The 23,852-nt window shown below is 37.1% G+C and overlaps 1 protein-coding gene across 1 annotated transcript in view; it reads left to right on the top strand.

Moving 5' to 3' along the window:
• UBE2W (ubiquitin conjugating enzyme E2 W) overlaps positions 1-23,852 on the top strand; it is a 77,136-nt gene that overhangs the window by 26,578 nt on the left and 26,706 nt on the right. The window contains exons 2-3 of the mRNA XM_032609374.1: positions 15,395-15,486; positions 23,064-23,166. Of these exons, the coding sequence (XP_032465265.1) occupies positions 15,395-15,486; positions 23,064-23,166 (195 nt within the window). The remainder of the gene's footprint in view (positions 1-15,394; positions 15,487-23,063; positions 23,167-23,852) is intronic.

Raw genomic sequence — 23,852 nt, 5'->3', positions numbered from 1 at the left:
TTTCCAAATGTATGTGGGTTTTTTCCAGTTCTTTTTGCTGTTGATTTCTAATTTACTGCATTGTGGTCAGAGGATGCGATTTGTATCACAGTTCTTTGAAATTTGTTGAGGTAGACTCTATGGCTTCACACCAGTTTTAATAAATGCTTTGTAAGTGCTTGAAAGGATTTTTTTCTCTAGTTAGTGGCAGTGTTTTTAAAATGCTCTATTCATCAGTGAGCAGGTAGGAAAATAGTAAATACTCTAGATACTTTTAGGCAGAGAGAGATTTCATACAGGTAATAGGTTACAAGGGTATGGTTAGGACTAGAGCAGCAAAAAGGGTAGAGAGGATTTGAGAGGAAGAAGGAGGTTGTCTAAGGATCTGGGAGTTGTTACTACCTATGGCTGGAACCAAAGAGCCTGCACTTGCTACTAAGCTGCTGGTGCACTGGTACAAGTTACTGCTACTTGGTAGAACCATACACACTGCTGCAACTCAGCGAGAACCCAGGAGCTCAACTTTTGCTGATTTTTCTGGAATCTACAGCTGCCAGCTCTTGACTTCAATAGGAGACACCTTCTGTTGGAGGTGTTTCAGAACCAGGAATAAAGTGGGAGGGGGAATGGCATTTTTCTTCTACTTTTTTTCCCCCCAGTACCTTCTGTTGGCAGAATGGAAGACAGGGGAGTCTGACAGAAATAGTTTATGGGCTTTTTTGTCTGCTTGATCTATCCATTACTTTGAGAGATCTTAATAAAATTTCCTACTATGAAGGTAGATTTGTTAATTTTCCTTTGCTTGTCTATTTTCAAAGGTAAGTTGCGTATATACAAGGTTGTTTTTTATCATTTAAATTTATTTTTTTACATAGCAGGTTCTTATTAGCTATCTATTTTATACATATTAGCGGGGTGTATACAAGTTCTATGCTTTTGATGAACTGAACCTTTTATCATTATATAGTTTGTTTTTTTAAAATCTCTGTTAGTATTTTTGGTCTTAAAGTCGGTTTTACTTGATATTAGTGTAACTTTGTCAACTTTATTTGGCCTGGTATCTTTTCTGTCCTTTGATTTTGAACCTTTCGGTGCCCTTATCTTTTAAAAATCACATAAACTGTATATTGTCACCATCTATTTATCTTTTAATTAAAGAACTTTCATTTTTTTACTGACTAACTGATATAATGGAATTTCTTTCATTTTGTATGATTTTCATTTATCTTTTTTTTGTATCTGTGTCTTAGTGTGGATTGATTTCTTCTTCCTTTTTCTCATTTTGCTTTTTCCACCTCTCCACATTTGGAACTTATACACTCCTATTCTTTTACAGGTTACCGTAGTTATTTTTGCATTTATTTTGCTGTTATCATTCTAGTTTTTATTTCATACTTTTAGTTACGAAAATTTTAATCATGAGGCAAAGTAGAAAAAAGTACAACATCTCTAGTCTTTATTTAGATTCAACAATTAACATTTTTTGTATTTAGTTTTTCTTTCATTTATTTTTTTGTTTAATAAACATTTTTTGTTGTTGTTAAGTCTTATTAAGAAATAATGCACATACCATGATCATTCAAAGTATACAGGCTAATGGCTTTTATTATTCAGAGTTGGTCACCACAGTCAATTTTAGGACAGTTTAATAAACGTTTTTACTAAAGTATGTGTAATATACAGAAAAGTACACAAATCTAAATATAGAGTTCACATATTCACAAAGTGAATGCATCCTTGTAACCACCACATGAAATAGAATAATACTCATACCCCAGGAGCCTGTCTTATGACCACTCCTGGTGACTGCTTCCTTTTCCCAAAGGTAACCACTGTCTTGACTTCTAATGCCATAGGTTGCTTTTGCCTTTTTGTGAGCTTTATGTAAGTGAAATTATATGATACAGGTTTTTTTAAATGTTTTGTTTGATTTCTTTTGCTCAACATTAGTTTATGGGATCCATGTTCTGTGTAGAACAGATTCATTTTTATTGCAGTGTATGAATATATCACAGATTACCCAATTTACTGTTGACAGGCATTTGAGTTATTTCTGGTTTGGGCCTGTCATGAATAATGCTCCTATAAATATTCTTCTACATGTGTTTTGTCGAACATACGTATGTTGGGTATATACCTTAGAATGAAATTGGTGGGTCAGAGCATATGTTTATTATATTCAGGTTTACAAAGTAGCACCAAATTGTTTGCCAATTTACACTTCATCCAGCTGTGTATGAGAGTTCCATTTCTTGAACATAATATACTTGTCAACTTGGTCTTGTCAGTTTTTAATGTTAGCCATTTTGGTAGATATATGTCACTATTGTAATATGGCTTTAATTTGCATTTTTCTGTTCCCCACTGAGGTTGACCCTTTTTTCCTATATTTATTGGTCATTAAGATGCTTTCTGTCAATCATGTGTTCTAGTTTCTCACCAATTTTTCCGTTCAGTTTGTCTTTTTTTAAAAATTAATTTGCAGGAATTGTGATAGCTAATTTAAATACATAGTTATCAAAATCTAAAGTTTTATCAGTATGTTTGCACTCTTTTCAAAATATAAAATGACCTTGGAAGGGTTTAACTCCCATCACGTGCCTACCAGTTTATATGTTGATTGCCCTAATCTTACACATTAGGCATTTCTGGCTAATATACTTCATTGCAAATCCAAAATCTAAAAAAAGGCTTAGACTCACAGATATAGAGAACAAATCAGTGGTTACCAGTGGGGAGAGGAAAGGGGGCAGGGGTGAGATAAGAGGCACAAACTATTACGTATAAAAAAAGCTACAAAGTTATATTGTACAACATAGGGAATATAGCCAATATTTTATAATAACTATAAATGGAGTATAACTGTTAAAATTGTGAATCACTATATTGTGCACCTGTAACTTATATAATATTTTACATCAACTATACTTCAATTTAAAAAATGAAAGAGGACTTCCCTGGTGGTTCTGTGGTTAAGACTCCGTGATCCCAGTGCAGGGGGCCCAGATTCAAACCCTGGTCCGGGAACTACATCCTGCATACCACAACTAAGAGCCCGCATACTGCAACTAAAGATCCTGCATGTGGCAACTAAGACCTGGCGCAGCCAAATAAATAAGTACATAAATATTTTTATTAAAAAAAGCATAGGAAGAACACTGACATAAATCACAGCAAGATCTTTTTTGACCCACCTCCTAGAGTAATGAAAACAAAAATAAACAAATGGGACCTAATAAAATTTAAAAAGCTTTCGCAGGGCTTCCCTGGTGGCGCAGTGGTTGAGAGTCCGCCTGCCGATGCAGGGGACACGGGTTCGAGCCCTGGTCTGGGAAGATCCCACATGCCACGGAGCAGCTAGGCCTGTGAGCCACAACTACTGAGCCTGCGCGTCTGGAGCCTGTGCTCCGCAACAAGAGAGGCCGCGATGGTGAGAGGCCTGCACACCGCGATGAAGAGTGGCCCCCTAGAGAAAGCCCTCGCACAGAAATGAAGACCCAACACAGCCAAATAAATGAATAAAGCTTTTGCACAGCAAAGGAGACCATAAACAAGATGAAAAGACAACCTTCAAAATGGAAGAAAATATTCACAAATGAATCAACGGACAAAGGATTAATCTCCAAAATATATACACAACTCATGCAGCTCAATATCAAAAAACCAAACAACCCAATTTAAAAATGGGCGGAAGACCTAAATAGACATTTCTCCAAAGAAGACATACAGACGGCCAAGAGGCACATGAAAAGATGTTCAACATCACTAATTATTAGAGAAATGCAAATCAAAACTACAGTGAGGTATCACTTCACACCAGTTAGAATGGGCATCATCAGAAAATCTACAAACAATAAATGCTGGAGAGGGTGTGGAGAAAAGGGAACCCTCTTGCACTGTTGCTGGGAATGTAAATTGATACAGCCACTATGGAGAACAGTATGGAGGTTCCTTAAAAAACACTAAACATAGGGGGCTTCCCTGGTGGCACAGTGGTTGGGAGTCTGCCTGCCAGTGCAGGGGACATGGGTTCATGACCCGGTCTGAGAAGACCCCACATACTGCAGAACGGCTAGGCCCGTGAGCCATGGCCGCTGAGCCTGCGCATCCGGAGCCTGAGCTCCGCAACGGGAGAGGCCACAGCAGTGAGAGGCCCGTGTACCGCAAAAAAAAAAAAAAGACACATGCACCCCAGTGTTCATTGCAGCACTATTTACAATAGCCAGGACATGGAAGCAAGCTAAATGCCCATACACAGATGAATGGATAAAGAAGATGTGGTACATATATACAATGGAATATTACTCAACCATAAAAAGGAATGAAATCAGGTCATTTGTAGAGACGTGGATGGACCTAGAAACTGTCATACACAGTGAAGTAAGTCAGAAAGAGAAAAACAAATATCATATATTAACATATATGTGGAATCTAGAAAAATGGTACGGATGAACCAGTTTGCAAGGCAGAAATAGACAGAGGTAGAGAACAAACATACGGACACCAAGGGGGGAAGGGGGAGGTGGGATGAAATCGGAGATTGGGATTGACATATATGCACTAATATGTATAAGGTAGATAACTAATGAGAACCTGCTGTAGCACAGGGAACTCCACTGTACAGTAGAAACTAACACAACTTTGTAAAACAACTATACCTGAATTAAAAAAACAAAAAGTACTTTAAGAAAAAAGTGGAAAAAAGAAATTTAAAATGGCTTAGAAATCAAAACTTTTTGGAAGTTGACTACAAATTTTTCTTGTGAAACCTGAAATGAGTGGGTATGAGATTGTGTAGTGTTTTTTAAAATTTCATATGCTATAAACATTCACATATTTCAGTGCTAAATACTAATTAGTTTGGCGGGATGCATTGTTATTATTTTTATAAAATCCAGAAAATTCTTAGTTTTGAAACATCTGGCCCCAGGAATTTTTACATAAGGAATTGTGAGCCTGTGTTGTTTTATACAGTCACTGTTTAGATTTACTTACATATTTACATATTTTTGCTTCCTATGTCTTCTTGCATCTTTCACCTGTCATTTAGGATTATTTTCCAGAAGGAAATTAAGATTTATTGTTTAGCTGCTTACTGTTGGTGGTAAACTCTGTTCTATCTGAAAATACCTTCTTTTCACCTGTGTTCTTGAAACTGTATCTAGTTTTGCTAGGTGTAGGAGTTAAAATTGTCAATTATTTTCACTTAGATGAAAGATAAAGTTCCACTTGTTTTCTAAATCCTAGTATTATCTGACTTCAATTATTGCTCTTAAAATGATAGCCATGATTCTAATTTTACAACGACGTATCTTTGTAGGTAGGTAATCTTTTATCTCTAGTTTTAAGATTAGCTCTTTTTTCAGTTGGTGTTCTGTACTTTCACAGTGATGTGTGTGAGTTTGGGATTCTTTTTATTTATGCTGTTTGGAATTCATCCTGGACTTGGACTTGAGGATTGATGTCTTGAACAATTCTGGGGAATTCTCATGCATTATCTCTTCAAATGTTGCCTCCTATTCTCTTGTATTCTCTTTGTCTCATGTTTTCACCTCTGTTTCTCTGTTACATACTGGAAAAATTCTTCAGACATCTTCCTAGCTGTTAATTCTCTCTTCACCTGTGTTTAACCTATCCACTGAGTTTAAAAAGTTTTTTTTTTTTTTATTTAGATACATTTCACATGCCATAGAATTCATCCACTTAAAGTGTACAATCAGTGATTTTTTTTTTTTTTTAGTATATGTACCCAGTTGTGCAACTGTCCCCATTATCTAATAGAAAATTTTCATCATCCCCAGAAGAAAACCTTGTACCCATAAACATTCACTCTCCATCTTCTTCCCATCTGCTGGCAGACACCAGTCTAATTTTTATGTCTATAGATTTGCCTCTTCTGGGCATTTCATATAAATGGTATCAACCTATATGTGGTCTTCTGTGACTGACCACTTTTACTTACCATAATGTTTCTGAGGTTACTCCATGTTGCAGCATGTATCAGTACTTCATTCTTTTTTTTTTTTTTTTATGGCCAAATAACATTCCATTGTATGAATACAACAGATTTTGTTTACCTGTTCATCAGTTAATAGACATTTGGGTAGCCTCTATTTTTTTCTGTTATGATTAATGCTGTTTTGAACATTTGTGTTCATGTTTTTATGTGGATATGTTTTCTTCATCCATTGAGCCTTTAAATCTAATTATATAAGAAATATACTTCTACATTCTTGTTGTAAAAGAGTCATAATATGAAAGTATATGGTGTAAACAGGGGTGTCCTCTTTCTCCTCCATTTATGCTGCTAGGAGGGAACTACTATAAAATAGCTGGATGTGCTTCTCTCTCCCATATGCGTTTATATGACGTTTGTATAAACCTCTTGCTTTTGTTTTAATATAAAGGAATTATATGTATTTTTGAGGCCTTTTTTTTTTTCCATTTCAGTATGTTTTAGGATTCTTCTGTTGTTGTTAGTACACAGAGATCCACATCATTCTTAATGGCTGTGTAGCCTTATTTCAATAGGCCATAATTTGTATAATTATTGACAAACACATATATTGTTTCTGGATTTCGCATACAGTGAAGCAGTCAACATCCTTATTAATTTTTTAAAAAAGCATTTACCGAGGAAAAGCATTTGTCAGGCACAGTTTTGAATGCTAGGATTACAAAGATAAGTAGACCATAATCTCTGCCTTAGGTTGCTCACAGTTATATAAATGCTACAAGAACATTAAGTAAATTAATTGGGGAACTGGTGCTTTTCCAGCTAGGAAGATAGATTTTTATTGCATCAGGTATTTTATGCTATTGTCTTCTGAATAATTTCTCATTTGGTTCTTACTACTTTTTTAAGTATTTTTCTAGATTCTGAAAAGACAAATTGTTGCCTCAGTGGATAGAAGTTATATTCCCCAGGATTTTTTTTTTTTTTTTTTTTTTTGCTTCTGTGTGTTGCCTGGGGCATTTCTTCCTTGACCACTTGATTAAATTCTTGCCTAAGGTTCTCAGCAGGAATTCAGACTCAGACCCATGTGGGTGTCTGCTTGAGATTTTGACATTTCATGGGAGACGTTTTTTCTTCCTATACCCATTGTTAAGTTCTAAGCAGGTAAATTTCATTGTTATCTCTTTCTGTGCCGTTTATCTTATTCACTATTACACTGAGGGGTCATAGTTTTATGCAGGTCTTCCGAGAGATTCCTCACTTTTTGGTCTTGTCCCCCTTGGGTTTGGTACCCCCCTTGGGTTTCGTAGAAAACCCCAAAGTGAAATCCAACCCTGATCCTTTGAATATTTCAAAGTTCGTGTGTTCACTTTGTTTTTGTTTTCTGTGGAATTGTTCAGAGTATCTACATTGTGCAGGAAATAAAATTTTGTTTAGTCTTTAAATGCATTCTTCCTTTTAGCTTTCAGTATACCACGGTCCTGGTTTTTCTCCCCTTTGATCACTCTCTTTTTGAACACTGCTGTACCCTGAAAGCATGTAGAGATTATTTACATATTTGTCTCTTTTTAGACTGTGGGCTCTTCACAGACAGGACTCATTTAGTCTTGTCATTTTTTTGCATCCCAGTCTGATTTTTGAAAATGTTAGTTTAATTTTAAATTTTTTATTCTTTTGGCCATGCTGAGCAGCTTGTAGGATCTTAGTTCCCCGACCACTGATCCAGGTCACTGCCAGGCCCCCAGCAGTGAAAGTGCCGAGTCCTAACCACTGGGCCACCGGGGAATTCCCCAAAATGTTAGCTTAAAATAAGAATGAACGCCTTGATTTGTTGAAGGCTTTCCATTTCCTCAAAGGGGGAAAAGTTTCAATAAATAAATGTTAGAATTAAGGGCTATAGAAGTATACTTAGGAAAAAAGTATTTTTTCTTAATTTGCATGAATCAAATTCTACCTTATTTTAAAATAAGGTAAAATCATTTCAGTGCCGTGTCATCTCACCCTGAAAGAAGAAAAATGTTGTAATTGTTTAATGTTGTTGGGGGGAAAGTAGTAATTTATTAGTGAAATGATGTTAATGTATATGGTATTCTTATTATTTTTTCTATCACATCCTCCTATTGTTAACCTTCCACCTTTAGTTGATTGTTAGATGAAATTAGAGAAAACATGTTGGACATTTTATGTACAGTTGCATTAGCAATCATTGTTATATAGCTCTACATTTTTTTTTTTTTTTTTTTTTTTTTTTTTTGCGGTACGTGGGCCTCTCACTGTTGTGGCCTCTCCCGTTGCGGAGCACAGGCTCCGGATGCGCAGGCTCAGTGGCCATGGCTCACGGGCCCAGCCGCTCTGCGGCATGTGGGATCTTCCCGGACCAGGGCACGAACCCGTATCCCCTGCATCGGCAGGCGGACTCTCAACCACTGCGCCACCAGGAAAGCCCAGCTCTACATTTTTAATGTTTTCCCCACTCTTGTTTATATTTCTTCCTACCCTAAATAAGGATTTCTACCCTTTAGAATAGTTTCTCAAAGTGTCAGTTTTAAATAAAATTTTGCAAGATGTGAGGCCTAACTCTCCAACTCCTTAACTTGCTCCATTTTCCATCACATTTTAATATATCATACACTTATTTGTTTTTGTTATTATTTATTAACTCTCTTCTCTCACTAGAGTTTAAGCTTTACAGGGCCAGGAATCTTGTCAGTTTGTCCATTGATGTACTGCCATTATTAGTATCTAAGAGGGATATATTCTCGCCTGGTTTTGATTCATAACCATAAGAGTATCATTTAAATATTTTGTGGCTTGGTTTCAACATATATTAGTGTGGGATGATACTTACACAAATACATTATTTAGAAGCTGAACTGTTTTATATATGAATGAGCTTTCTAGGATGCTATTTAAAATACTTAGTCCAGGGGCTTCCCTGGTGGCGCAGTGGTTAAGAATTCGCCTGCCAATGCAGGGGACATGGGTTCGAGCCCTGGTCCGGGAAGATCCCACATGCCGCGGAGCAACTAGGCCCATGCGCCACAACTACTGAGCCTGCGCTCTAGAGCCTGCAAGCCACAACTACTGAAGCCCGTGTGCCACAACTACTGAAGCCCACACGCCTAGAGCCTGTGCTCTGCAACAAGAGAAACCACCACAATGAGAAGCCTGCACCCCGCAACAAAGAAGCCTGTGCCCCGCTCACTGCAACTAGAGAAAGCCCACGTGCAGCAGCGAAGACCCAATGCAGCCAAAAATTAAAATAAATTAAAAAAAAATTTTTTTAAATACTTAGTCTATTTTTCTTTTTTTAATTAATAACATTTCATTGAGCGTGGTATTCTTCATTAAACACTAATGTTCTCTGTCATACAACTGTAGTAGTACTTTTTTATACAGTCATACCCATCATCCTCGGCTGTCTGAAAAAGCAAAACTTGAACTAATATATAAGCATGAGCTTTGATGAAAATGATCGGAAGCCGAAGAGGTAAAGATGGCATCATTGGGATGAAACACCATGTTTTAGCACTGTGCTGCACATAGTGTGGTCTGTGGACCTCTTACTGGGCTGTGCTTTTCATTTTATGAGGACTTGGAAAAATTGTACCTAATTTCTCCTGTTAATTTCAGTGTGGGAGTATAGTATGGTTTAAGAGCAAATGAAGCAATAAGTGTTAGCCAGTGTTAAGTGCCAGCACTGAAGATTGGTTAGGATTTGTTACACGAAAATAATGTGATATATTCACCAGAATAAGTAAACCCTTTTGCTTGGTAATGTATGGTGGGGCTAGGGAGGGGGAAACAGCAAATAAAAGAGAAAGAAAAGAGGAGAAAGAAAGAGAATGTCAGTGACTAGAGGTTAGATATTATGACAAGTTATTGATAGTCAAAGAGCAGATGACAGTTAAAAAAGTGAAAACTGGGGCTATCAAGCTATCAGAACTATATACTGAAGGATCATGTGGGCTTGTAGACCTTACTGTTGTCTGAGGATGTCACAATAATCATTTTTTTAAAAAAACTTTTTACATCTTTATTGGAGTATAATTGCGAGTAATCATTATTAACAGACTAAATTATGTACAATACACATAATGTCAATGATCTGTATTAGAGTTCAGAGTTTTACCATGTTGACTTAAAATTTTTTTGATATTTAAAAGTGTTAGTCTTCATTTTATCTCATTTCCTGATCATGCCAACACATTCAAACTTGGTTTAACATTATGGGTCTTTGTTGGGACAGGCATTGATATTATCAGTTGGGGGAAATGGAACAGGACTGATTAGAACATAGTGATTACGTGTTTTTGTTCTTGTTTTTCTTTTTTGGCTGTCCCACACGGCATGCGGGATCTTGGTCCCCTGACCAGGGATCAGACCTGTGCCCCCTGCAGTGGAAGTGTGGAGTGCTAACTACTGGACCGCCAGGGAATTCCCATAGTGGTTACAGTTTTTAAAGTGATCTTTAAATTGCTTTTACTCTTTTGTATAAAAACTGTATCTTGGGCTTCCCTGGTGGCGCAGTGGTTAAGAGTCCGCCTGCTGATACAGGGGACACGGGTTCGTGCCCCGGTCCGGGAAGATCCCACATGCCGCGGAGCGGCTGGGCCCGTGAGCCATGGCCGCTGAGCCTGTGCGTCCAGAACCTGTGCTCTGCAACGGGAGAGGCCACAACAGTGAGAGGCCCGCGTACCACAAAAAAAAAACCAAACTGTATCTTGAGCTTTCCAAGGACTTTAAATCTCAGAAGGCTAAGAGTAATAATATATGTGTCTGTTTTATTCTGTTGGCCTTTTTATGTCCCCACACTTCACCTTTGCTGTGAAGCAGCTACTCTAGTGATTCTTGGAGAAGTGGTAGTGGAGAAGAGGAAACGTTAAGCTCCTGGGCAGCCTTTTCATGTTACATAAATACTCTCCTCGACCCCTATAGTAAGCACCAGTCATAGGGAAGAGGAAATCTCAAGAATAATCCCTTATGTGTACTGAAGGGGGAAAAAGTTTTAGGCACTGAACTTGTGTCACTCTTAAGTGCAGGGTCACACATCCTAGGATGCTGTAGTAGTCTAGAGACTCAGCCATCGTATGATGACGTACAGGAATGCCATTCAGTTTTGTGTTGTTTCCCAACATCTTGTTGATAATAGTTAACTGCAAAATTTGTCAGTGGTTTTCTTACCCCCAAAAGTAGTAAATTTCAGTGGATTCATATCACTTAGATTCATTTGCATTCATAAGGAAGGAGAGAAAGGGAGGTGCTGGCTGGACTATAGAGCCACTGAAAAGCCAAGCCAGTTCTGAAAGTGTTAAATCTTTTTTTTCCATGGTATTTAGGTATATCAGGATCTTTTTTTACTGAGTATATAAACCCACTTGGATCTCTTAGAAGAGCTCAAATTCCTGTGCGTTTTCCAGACTTGAGCCAATGCAAGATGAGGGCTAGATAGAATTTTTAGGTTTACTCTAGATTTGGGATGCTTTAAAACATTTAGATTCTGGGCCTGGCCTTTTTGCCTGGGGTGCTTTAAAACATTTAGGTTCTGGGCATGGCCTTTTTGCCTTGGAAGACAGATGTACTGCTGTACACAGTCTGGGAATAAAGTGCATATTTATAGATTGAGATCACGTATCGCTGGGTACGTGTTAAATATTGAGAGAACAATCATTTTAGGCATATTAAATTTACTCAGAAAATTAATTTTTATTTTTCAGGTGGTTCTAGTACTTAAAGTTAGGAAAATCAAACTTTTTTTTTTAAGTGGGTTGTCTACTCTAGCCACTTTTTTAAAAAAATATTTATTTTATTTGTTTATTTGGTTGCATCAGGTCTTAGTTGCGACAGGCGGGCTCCTTAGTTGCAGCTCGCCAGCTCCTTAGTTGTGGCATGTGAACTCTTAGTTGTGGCATGCATGTGGGATCTAGTTCCCTGACCAGGGATCGAACCTGGGCCCCCTGCATTGGGAGCGCGGAGTCTTAACCACTGTGCCACCAGGGAAGTCCCCAGGAAAGTCACACTTTTATTAATAACATATATATTTTTTTAATGCACAATTTTTCCCCTACTTTAACATATCTGAAATCAAGATATGTCTAATCAGTGGTGTGTAATTGTTTAATTGGTAGCAGTTTTCCTTTCCTAGTATTACATAAAATAATAGTGCGTCTTATGATTGATTGTCTAAGATTCAGAGAACCATGGTACGTTTGTAATATATGTAATTAATTTTCCCATACCTCTCCGATTTAGGGACAGACAGGGTAGCATTTGGCTATGAACCTTTGGAACTGTTAATTTTTCAGCCCCCTTAGCTCCCAGTAGTTTGTAAGTAGTTCTGCTTCTTTACTTAGTTACCTTCTGCACGTTATTTTCTAGTTATCTCAATTCTAGGCTCTCATTTTCACCACTGTCTAGGAAAGCAGCCAATGTTGCCCTGATGGTCTAATAATCTGGTGGTATCACTGCTTTTGCTAGTGTTCTAATGCACGTGTTTCTCATCTACTTTTGCTGAGACTTTGTCTTCAGAGTTAGGAGGTGAATGCTTCCTCATGTGATGATAGCTTTCTGTTGATAGATGCTACATGGTATGATCTCTAAACAGTTACGCTAGTTCTTCACATTTTCAAGTGAGTATGAATTTTCCTTTATTTTTACATTGAACTCTTTTAAGTCCTCCTTTTTTAGCTTCTGTGTTCATATTCAGGGTTCTTAGAAGAGCCAGAGGACCCTTGAGGGACCTGTTTGCTTACTTAAAGACACTTCCTGCCCTCTTTAATGATTATTGTTCCGGGAAGGATCCCTAAGAGTGAATTCCCTGTTTCTATTAGCCTGCCAGACACTGTTTGACCTTCTACTCTTTTTTTTTTTTTTTCCCGGTAAGTTTTATTAGTACACTGGTAAATCATTAGTTTTATTAGTGTGCTTAGTAAGTACTCATTAACCCCCCAAATGTTCGTCCTGCTCTGTCTCTTCATTACAGAGGATGTGGATGTGCAAGGTAGTTTATTGCCTGATAGCAGAGACAGTAAGGGACTGGCATGAATTGTCTTTTTAATGTAGTGACTCCACCCCTCAATTAAAAAACATGCTCCAGTGAATGTCTTGGATTCTGACCTGTGATACTGAAATTGAAATGATGAAGTGGATGATAGCCCCTTCTAAATGGGAGAGGTTGGAGCAGAGGTTCTGTATTAATCATCTTTCGCTGTGTGACACGTTACCCCCAAATTTAGTGATTTGAAAGAACAAGCATTTATAATCCCATGTAATTCGAAGGGTCTTGAAGCAGAGAGTTGGATTCTGGCTTGAGTTTGCAGGCAGTATACTGGCCCCAGCTGTGGTCATCTGAAATCTTGGCTGGAATTGGAGATTCCAGATGGGAGATTCTTCCAAATCATCCATGGTTATTGGCAGGCGGCCCTAACCTTACCGCGTAGGCCTCTGAATTGGACTGTTCACAATATGGCAAGTGATTCTAGAGAGAATGACCCAGATGTAAATCATAATCTTTCATAACCTCATCTTGGGAGTGATATACCATCATTTCTGCTGTATTCTATCGGTTACACAGACCAACTCTGGTACAGTGTGGGAGGGAACTACACTAGGATGGGAATACCAGGAGGCAGTTACTTGGAGATTGTCTTGGAGTTTGGCTATACCACAGGCCCCTTTCTTTGTAGACCTATAATAAGTAGTGTCAGGGTGGGGAAAACTTTTCTTTTTCCACAGTGCTCTTCACCGTTATCTTCAGGAGACCAAGGAATAATTACACCAACACGATTCTTCTTAACTTGCCTTTATATCCTGTTTCAGTTGGTAGCTATGCAAATCGACCTTCCTTTATATCTTAATTCAATAACAAGGGCTGTCTTCCTTGTCTTAGTAAAGTCTTCAAGATCTGGAGGATTTCCACAGCAGTGTTTCCCAAAATGTAGTCATTGAAAGGAGACTTTTCCAAGATGCCCTACACTGAGAGGATTCCAGTACTTTTGGAAGCCTGTATGTTGTCTTCCTCCCCTTAGAGAATCATTGTGCAAGTTCGTATATCAGAAGTCTCTGAGAATTCCTGCTTTAAAAAAAAATCCTTTTTTCTTTTTGTTGTTGAGCCCAGTGTTTCTGAAAATTTACTTGATCACAGAACCCACATTTGTTGACAGAAGTAGAATAAATGAAAAACCCTCTTCTAACATAGACACTTATCACAAATATAATCCTCCTTTATTCAAAACAAATTGTTTATGCAGCTTTATTTCTACATTTTGGATAATTAAAATTTTCTAAACTAATTTTCAATTTGTAATTTTTGCATTTTAGAAGGCAGCTGAGGTCAGAAGTTGCAATTAGTTGGTATCTTATTTTCCATATTACTAGCAGTTATGATATTGCACCATCTGAGGAAGAGTTCACTTTTGGCAATTTAAAGAGCCATTGATTCTCAGCAAAGAAGGGAGGAGTTTTCTATTCTGTAGTGTTGTTAGATGGTGGTAAGCTTATTTAAAGGCGTTATGAATTGAAAAGATCTAGAAACATTGCTGTATTGATAGTAATATTTCATTGTCTAGAAAAATCAGAAGCTAGCTTTTAAGTAGAGAGTTGTTTGGAATTCTGAACAGAAGTCCATGCTTGTGTGCTTTAATCCAAGAAAAGATGTTCATTAAGAATTTTTATAATGTTACATGCACTTCTAATAACATTGGTTATTTTGTTTTTAAACCTGTAAATTATGGGCTGCTGTGGTTTTTGTTTTGCATTATTGTATACTGAAAAAGAATGTCCACTGATGATAACAAGGGAAGAACTGAACAATAAAAGCTGTACAAACAAGAATGCAAATACATAGCCATTTGGGGGCATCTAGTATGTGAAAAAATAACTTTATGTATCTCAGGCCCTGGTATGTTATATTCTGGTGTTGAAAGATTAAATTATATGTGAATGATCCTATTTTAAGAAAATAAACAGGGGCTGTAAATTGTAAATTAAAATTATTTTAAACTTCTTCAAAAGACTTTTTAACTTAATATAGTTCTTCTCGAAAGCCTGTCTGTCTGAAATGATGCTTTCTTTAAGGATTATGGAGAACTGTGGTTTTTATAATTGAAAAGCAGTAAAGGAAACCCTGCTAAAACTTTTAAGCATTTATAACCTTATAACTTTAATGGAGTAGTTTTGAAGTTTTATAGGTAGCTGGCTGCTCTTCATAACCACTTTACAACATCTAAGTTTACAAATATATTTAGAAATATTTTGACCATAGATTGTGAGTTATAGGACAGGCAATTAAAAATTTGAGAATTAGGCATGTAAAATATGCCTAATTCTTGTAAGGGGCTTGTAAAGGAAAAGGCATGAGCATTTGGACGAAGTTTAATCAAGGATTTCAGACTGTGTGAATAGAAGTATATTATGTTGTAAGGAAAAAATGTACAAGTTATTATTGATATTCTTTTCTAGAAACGACTACAGAAAGAACTGTTGGCTTTGCAAAATGACCCACCTCCCGGAATGACTTTAAATGAAAAGAGTGTTCAAAATTCAATTACACAGTAAGTGTTTAAGTTTTAAAGTACTTGTTTGTTTTTCTTTTGTTATCAATGTAATGTATGAATATATACTTGTTTTAAAAATACAGAATTATTTTCTTATTTCATCCCATTCTCTTCCACCAAGAGGTAAGTACAGTAAACAGATCTTATTCTGTGCATTTATATATACAATTGTATTTTATAAAAGTTTCCTGCTAATGAGGCAGCGTTTAAAAACTTTGGTCTGACTTTGTTATGAAATGTTCTTCACCTGTAATAGAGCAGTTTGGTATGAGGTTATTTATCAGACTTTTCAAAAACATTTAAGGCTCTGAAGAGAATGACAGTCAAGAGGTATCTCTATCCCTGTCCCCTGAACATACTACGTAGTTGCTTTCTTTACAGAAGGGTAGCTAAATGAATGTCAGACTCTTAGCATTCTCATTTAATAATAAGAAACTTTTCCATGAGGATGAAAAAGTGAAGGGTAGAAGGAGGACATAGAAGTATTCTCTAATTTAGCTCCTTCCGTGGGAGTGGAGCAGAAGTCTCTTCCCAGGTATGTGCCAAGAAGAGTAGAGATATGGGTCCCCTCTATTAAAAATGAGCATTTGAATTAAAGTGTTTTCAAGAGTATCATCCTAAGATTTCACAACCCAGCGTGGTCTATCCTTACCACTCCTTTGATTTAACAGTTCTGTTAGACAAGGGTAAATGTTCTAAAATGGGAAATTTTTAAGCAATTGACTCTCGCCTTAAAAAAAAACTCCAAAAATGTAAAAGGGGTAGAAGCCAACAAGAAAAAGTTTACTATAGACCAACTTGTAGGACAAATTGAACAATTCAAATATTTAGTGATATTCTGGGTCCAAAGAGCAAAAGTGACCAAAGCTCACACAACAGGGACATATTTATTTTCAGAAGAAACAATTTTGGTTACCTTTGACTTTGACATTTGAGTCAGTACTTAAGACAGGAGCCAAGCTTTAAGAACAGGAATATGAAGAAAGGGTATGTTGATGTTTGAATGGATATACTGATGTTTGAAAATGTAGTATGGGGGACTTCCCTGGTGGTCCAGTGGTTAGAATTCCATGCTTCCACTGCAGGGGGTATGGGTTCGATCCCTGGTCTGGGAACTAAGATCCCCCATGCTGTACAGCACAGCCAAAAAAAAGAAAAAAAGGAAAAAAAGAAAATGTAGTGTGTATTACTACATACTATAGATACTATAGAGTATCTAGCTCTATAATGATCTCTTTGAAACGTTGCTGGGTTCTCAGTTGACTGAGCAGTTTTAGATTCACTGCCAAGTGAGTGGAAGGTACAGAGATTTCCCATGGACCCTCTGCTTCCACACATGCCATAGCCTCTCTAATTTATCAGCATCCCCCACCAGAGTGGCACATTTGTTAGAACTGATGACCCTACACTGACATGTCATAATCACTCAAAGTCTGTAGTTTACATTACAGTTCACTCTTGATACATTCTATGGATTTGGACAAATGTATAGCGACATGTATCATCATCATGGTATCATACAGCACTTACACTGCCCTAAAAATCCTCTGTGCCTCATCTATTCATCCTTCTGTCCCCTCCCAGCAACCCCTGGCAACCAGTGATCTTTTTACTGTCTCCATAGTTTTCCCTTTTCCAGAGTGTCATATAGTTAGAATCACACAGTGTGTAACCTTTTCAGACTGGCTTCTTTCACTTAGTAATTTTCATTTAAGGTTCTTCCATGTCTTTTCATGGCTCTCAATTGACTTTTCATTTATCTCAAACGGAATTTAAAATGGAGCACACATTTAGAGTATAAAGCATTTGTTCTATATGATTAAACAAGTGACTGTTTTTTGTTCTATATCATTAAACAGGTGGATTATACTCCATTTTCATCTTTTCCCTCTTTACCTTTGTTAACCTGCCTCAGAATATCCTATAAGAGCTAGCCCTATAGTTTTCAAGGAAGTAGGTACCAATCGTTTCCACTTTCAACCTTTATTTTTTTGGGGGTGGGGAGGAACTACACAGCACAATGATTTATAAAAAGTTAAAGGACCATCTTATGTTTTTAAAATTGAAATATTTGTATAGATATTTCTACCACAAATTATAACTACTGGGACTTCCCTGGTGGTGCCATGGTTAAGAATCTGCCTGCCAGTGCAGGGGACATGGGTTCGAGCCCTGGTCCGGGAAGATCCCACATACTGAGGAGCAAGTAAGCCCATGCGCCACAACTACTGAAACCACGTGCCACAACTACTGAAGCCCGAGGGCCTAGAGCCTGTGCTCCACAACAAAGAGTAGCCCTGCTCACGCAGCAATGAAGACCCAATGCAGCCGAAAGTGTAACTACCAAAATAAACAGCATCTTTGCTACAGAATAAACCTGTCACTTAGAGATGTTTGTCAGGCAAGAATTTTTCTTTTAAAATAATTTACTGTAAATGAACCACAAAAGTTTTATTATCTTTGGACCATCTTCCAGGGTATGAAAATAGACTTATAAAAATTAGATCTTGGGAATTCCCTGGCAGTCTAGTGTTTAGGACTCCCCTTCCACTGAAGCATTATCTCCAAAGTGGAAGAATTACAAATCAAATTTTTTTTTAATAAGTTTTTTAAATTTATTTTATTTTTGGCTGCATTGGGTCTCTGTTGCTGCACGCGGGCTTTCTCTAGTTGCGGTGAGTGGGGGCTACTCTTCGTTGGGGTGTGCGGGCTTCTCATTGCGGTGGCTTCTCTTTGTTGCAGAGCACGGGCTCCAGGCATGCGGGCTTCAGTAGTTGTGGCTCGCGGGCTGAGTAGTTGTGATGCACGGGCCTTAGTTGCTCCATGGCATGTGGGATCTTCCTGGACCAGGGCTTGAACCCGTGTCTCCTGCATTAGCAGGCGGATTCTTAACCACTGCACCACCAGGAAAATCCAAACCAAATATTAATCTAGTTGAAAGAGACGCATATAGTTAACAGGAAATAAACACTGATTTTAAAATACTGTTGTATATATACCTTTTCCTATTCAGTTCTTTAGTTTCTTTAATCAGGCGACGGCAGAAGCTGAAGCAAAAGATAGACATCAGAGCAATCAGAGATAGGGCAAAAAAACAATGTTTTGATGTAACTACTGACCTATTTTGAAAAAATTATTTATTACTTGGGGAATTCCCTGACAGTCCAGTGGTTAGGATTCGGCACTCTCACCACCACATCCCAGGTTCAGTCCCTGGTCTGGGAACTAAACTCCTGTAAGCCGTGCAGTGTGGCCAAAATAAAGAAAAAAAAATTGTTGTTTAAGTGGGATTATATGGGATGGGGTATATGGGTAAATGAAGATGATGAAAGCACGTTAAGCTTTTTGGAAGACAGTTTGGTAGCATGTAGACCTTAAAAAATAATGTGTATCATATCCTTTGACCTAATAACCTATACGCTGTCCTAAGGAAGGAACAGAGATACAGAAAGATTGACTTAGAACTAATTAAGTTGGGAAATGGTTTCTCAATGTAGTAAAGTAAAATGGCACCCCTTGAGTTACAGTCCACAGCCATCACATCGTGTAAGGCAAAAATTTTGTGTAGTCATAATTGCCTTTGACCATCCCTTGAGAGAGGCTGTATTGGTATATATCCTGTATTAATATATCCAACAAAGCTAGTTCTTCCTTCAGAGAGGCATAGATGGCTGTTTCTTTGATTAGGAGCCATGAATGTGTGAAAAATACCTGTTTTAAACATTAGAATCACAGAACAATGGGTACTCACAGGAGGTTAAGAAGTGAGACTTCTCCCATCATCCTTACTCTGGGACGTGTGTGCTTGTGACTGGAATTGTGAACATTGATGATTTGAATGTAATGTAATTTAAGTGTACACCTAATGCAGCTCTACTGGACTTGGAGTCCATTGATATAGAAACTGCAAAATGACTAGAATGAAATGTACCCTAAAAACTTTAACAGTGATTATCTTTGGGTGATTTTTGTTTTATTTATGCTTATGTAAATTTTCTGTAGCGAACATATGTTACTTTTTAAATTAGGAAAACGTTGTTTTAAATTATCCTGCATGATGTTGAGAAGTATGCCTTCTTTGACCTATCTCACCCATATATTGCAAGGTGTCTTTAAGACCTTAAGAGCTACGCTTGGATAGGTCACATGTCAATTTATGGTATATTATGTGTCCTAAGAATTGCCTTATAAACAGAACGAAAGGGCACCGAGAAGTCCTGTGATTTTTTTTCTTGGACTGTCCCAGCATAGTAGGTGGGAGTGGGCAGTGGGGCTAAAAAGGAATGTTCATGGCTAGGAAGGACCTAGTTTGGTGGGGTTTTTTTTGGTTGGCGGTGGGGGTTTTTTTGTTGTTGTTGGTTGGTTTTTTGGCTGTACCATGGCATGCGGGATCTTACTTCCCTGACCAGGGATCGAACCTGTGCCCCCTGCAGTGGAAGCATGGAGTCTTAACCACTGGACCACCAGGGAAGTCCCTGTTTGTTTGTTTTAAATTTAACTTTAGTTGATTTACAATGTTGTGTTAGTTTCAGGTGTACAGCTTCAGATTCTTTTCCATTATAGGTTATAAGATACTGAATATAGGTCCCTGTGCTATTATACACAGTAAATCCTTGTTGTTTATCTATTTTATATATAGTGGTGTGTATCTATTAATCCCATACTCCTAATTTATCCCTTCCCCTCCCCTTTCCCCTTTGGTAACCATAAGTTTGTTTCTTATGTCTGTGAGTCTGTTTCTGTTTTGTAAGTAAGTTGATTTGTATTATTTTTTTAGATTCCACATATAAGAAGTATCATATAATATTTGTCTTTCTCTGTCTGACTTACTTCACTTACTATGATAATTTTTAGGTCCATCCATGTTGCTGCAAATGGCAATATTTCATTCTTCTTCGTAGCTGAGTAATATTCCATTGTATATATGTACATCTTTTTGTTTTTGGTTTTATATATATATATATATATATATATATATATATATATATATATAAATATAGTAGATTTACAATTTTGTACCTATCTCTGCTGTACAGCAGAGTGACTCAGTTATACACAGATATACATTCTTTTTTTTATATTCTTTTCCATTATGGTTTATCACAAGATATTGAATGTAGTTCCCTGTGCTATACATTAGGACCTTGTTGTTTATCCATTCTAAATGTAATAGTTTGCAGCTACCAACCCCAAACTCCCAGTCCATCCCTCTCTCTCCCCCTTCCCCCTTGGCAACCACAAGTCTGTTCTCTGTGAGTCTGTTTCTGTTTTGTAGATAGGTTCATTTGTGCCATAGTTTAGATTCCACATGTAAGTGATACCATATGGTATTTGTCTTTCTCTGTCTGACTTACTTCACTTAGTATGATAATCTCTAGTTGCATCCATGTTGCTGCAAATGGCCTTATTTCGTTGTTTTTTATGGCTCAGTAGTATTCCACTGTGTATATGTACCACATCTTTATCCATTCATCTGTCAATGGACGTTTAGGTTGTTTCCATGTTTGGCTGTTGTGAACAGTGCTATGAACATATATAGTTCATATATATGAACTATAGTTTGAATTATAGTTTTGTCTGGGTATATGCCCAGGAGTGAGGTTTCTGGATCATATGGTAATTCTATTTTTAGTTTTTTAAGGAACCTCCATACTGTTTTCCTTAGCGGCTGCACCAATTTACATTCCCACCAACAGTGTAGGAGAGTTCCCTTTTCTCCACACCCTCTCCAGCATTTATTATTTGTAGACTTTTTGATGATGGCCATTCTGACTTGTGTGAGGTGATACCTCATTGTAATTTTGATTTGTATTCCTCTAATAATTGGCGATTTGGAGCATCTTTTCATGTGCCTGTTGGCCATCTGTATGTCGTCTTTGGAGAAATGTCTGTTTAGGTCTTCTGCTTATTTTTTGATTGGGTTGCTTGGTTTTTTGATATTTAGTTGTATAAGCTGTTTGTATATTTTGGAAATTAAGCCCTCGTCCATCGCATTGTTTGCATATTTTGGAAATTAAGCCCTCGTCCGTCGCATTGTTTGCAAATATTTTCTCCCAGTTTGTAGGCTGTCTTTTCATTTTGTTGATGGTTTCCTGTGCTGTGCAAAAGCTTATAAGTTGATTAGGAGGAAAGACCTAGTTTTAAAGAGAATAGGTTTTTTGTTTTTGTTTTTTTAATGCAGCTTTTGCATTATATTTTATTTACTGTGTACTGGTTCTGATGTCAGGAATGTACTAGGTTTTTTGCATATGTAACGTGATGTATCTTTCCAACAATACTCGAGGTGACTTTTTTTTTAACTCTAGCAGTTAATTTTTTAAAATACCTATTTTACAATTGCAGTAGTTAAAACAGGAGAGGTAAAACAGCTTACTCAGGGCCCCACAGCTAATTAAGGGGCAGATCTGTCTAATTTTACTGTAAAATATTGCCTCTTGGGTCTGTGGTTGCATCTTTTATTACCATATAAGATATTTAGCGTGCATTGTGAAAATGAATGGCCATGTTCTTAAGGGTTTATATGTGTTCCAGCCTGATTGCTTTCAGAGAGTAGGCACATTTATTATTTTACATATTTCTAAGTCCATAATATGTGAGGTGCTCAACAGAACCCCAACAGTATATCCTCAATCTTCCTTTTGTTTCCCTGTATTTAAAATAAAAAATTTTTATACCCGAAAAGTATAAGATTAAAGGAATTGACCAGGTATACAATAATTATAAGTAGCATGGATATAATTAGGAACTCATTTTGCTTCTAAATTCTGCCCCGTCATCTTTGTCATAATAATCTCTATTTCTCTACCCGCACTTTTTTTCTTTTTGAAGAACAAAAGATAGTTCTTGTTATAAGAATATAATTATAAACAGATTTATATTCATGATTGTTATATATGAAAACAAAGTAAGCTTACATAGATGCCATAGAAATCTATTTGGGGTTTTATTAAACAATTGAAACATAGTGAGAGACAAAGGAAGGGCCTTCTAGAGCCTTAACTAGCTATCAGAGTAAGTGTACCGATGTCAAGTTAGCTTCCTTTTTCCTGTTTAGCCTTCTGTAGAATGCTGATGAGAAAATTGGTCTGATAGCTACACTTCTCTGTAGTCATTGCTGATACTGATTTCTCTCTTAGCTTCTAAAATAATTGATATCAGAAAGGCAATTGATTAGTTTGATGTTATCTATAAAATCTTTTCCATAATTGTAAAGATAGTCTGAAAAAATAAGGTAACATAAATTGAGTAGGAAGAGTGCAGGCTTTGGTGTCAGCACACCTAAGCTGAGTTTTATTTTGTTGTTTTTTCTGGACCTGGGTTAAAATTTGGCTCTGTCCTTTGTTAGCTGTCTCACCTTGATCTGGCTCTTTAACTGCAGTGTCAGAGAAGGAAACAGGGCCAGGGGTATAAATACCTACTCCTGTAATTGTTGGGAGGACGAAGTGTGTTGTTATACACGAATGACTCTCGTCCCAGTGCCTGGCATAGAGGAAGAATACTCGGTGTTCTCTTTTCTCCTTCTCACCCCAATCCTTTATAACTGAAGTTTAATTTTTTTTTTTTTTCTATTCTAGGTGGATTGTAGATATGGAAGGTGCACCAGGTACCTTATATGAAGGGGAAAAATTTCAACTTCTATTTAAGTTTAGTAGTCGATATCCTTTTGACTCTCCTCAGGTAACAAAATGTTTTGCTTTTTAAATTTTTATTGTATTTTTGGATTATAGCAAAATGCTAAATTAGCGATTTTTGACTAAGTAAAAACTTATAAAAGAAATTCATTATAATTATGTGAATAGATTTGTTCCTTTATCTTATTTATAATATAATCAAGATCATATGAACATTTTACCTTATTGAGATTAGGGCTTTGCTGCTTTTGTGCTTCTGAAAACTTAAGACTGTTTCTTATCCATTCATGTTAAGCAGAAAAAAGGGATGGAAATCTAACACAGGCCCATGGGTTGTGGGAGAACTTAGCATTTGGAATAACTGGAGGCACGTCTTCCTAGATAAGATGATGATAGAATGACATCGTTAAGAGGCAGGTGCTTTTTGGGAAGGAGCACGTCTTTGATTTCGCATTGGCATGCTGTCTTTGCAGCCTTTTAGTATTGCACGGGCAAAATATATTATTACAAGATGTTAAATATCTAGACCTCAGCCCCAAATCTGATCATTATAATTTGAGGCACAGTCAGTTTAGTTAATGTCTTAAAACTTGGACAAGGGATAATGGGGGTAGAGAAAAAATTTTGAGAGCTGCTTAACTGTGGTGAATGATTAATCCTTGGAGGTTAGAGAAAAGGAGACTCTAGGATGAATTCCAGATTTCTGGCTTGGTAAGATGGGTAATGAATTAC

Source organism: Phocoena sinus, chromosome 17 (genome assembly GCF_008692025.1).
Source record: "Phocoena sinus isolate mPhoSin1 chromosome 17, mPhoSin1.pri, whole genome shotgun sequence".
Lineage (NCBI taxonomy): Eukaryota > Metazoa > Chordata > Mammalia > Artiodactyla > Phocoenidae > Phocoena > Phocoena sinus.
This window is presented reverse-complemented; position numbering and strand designations above follow the sequence as displayed.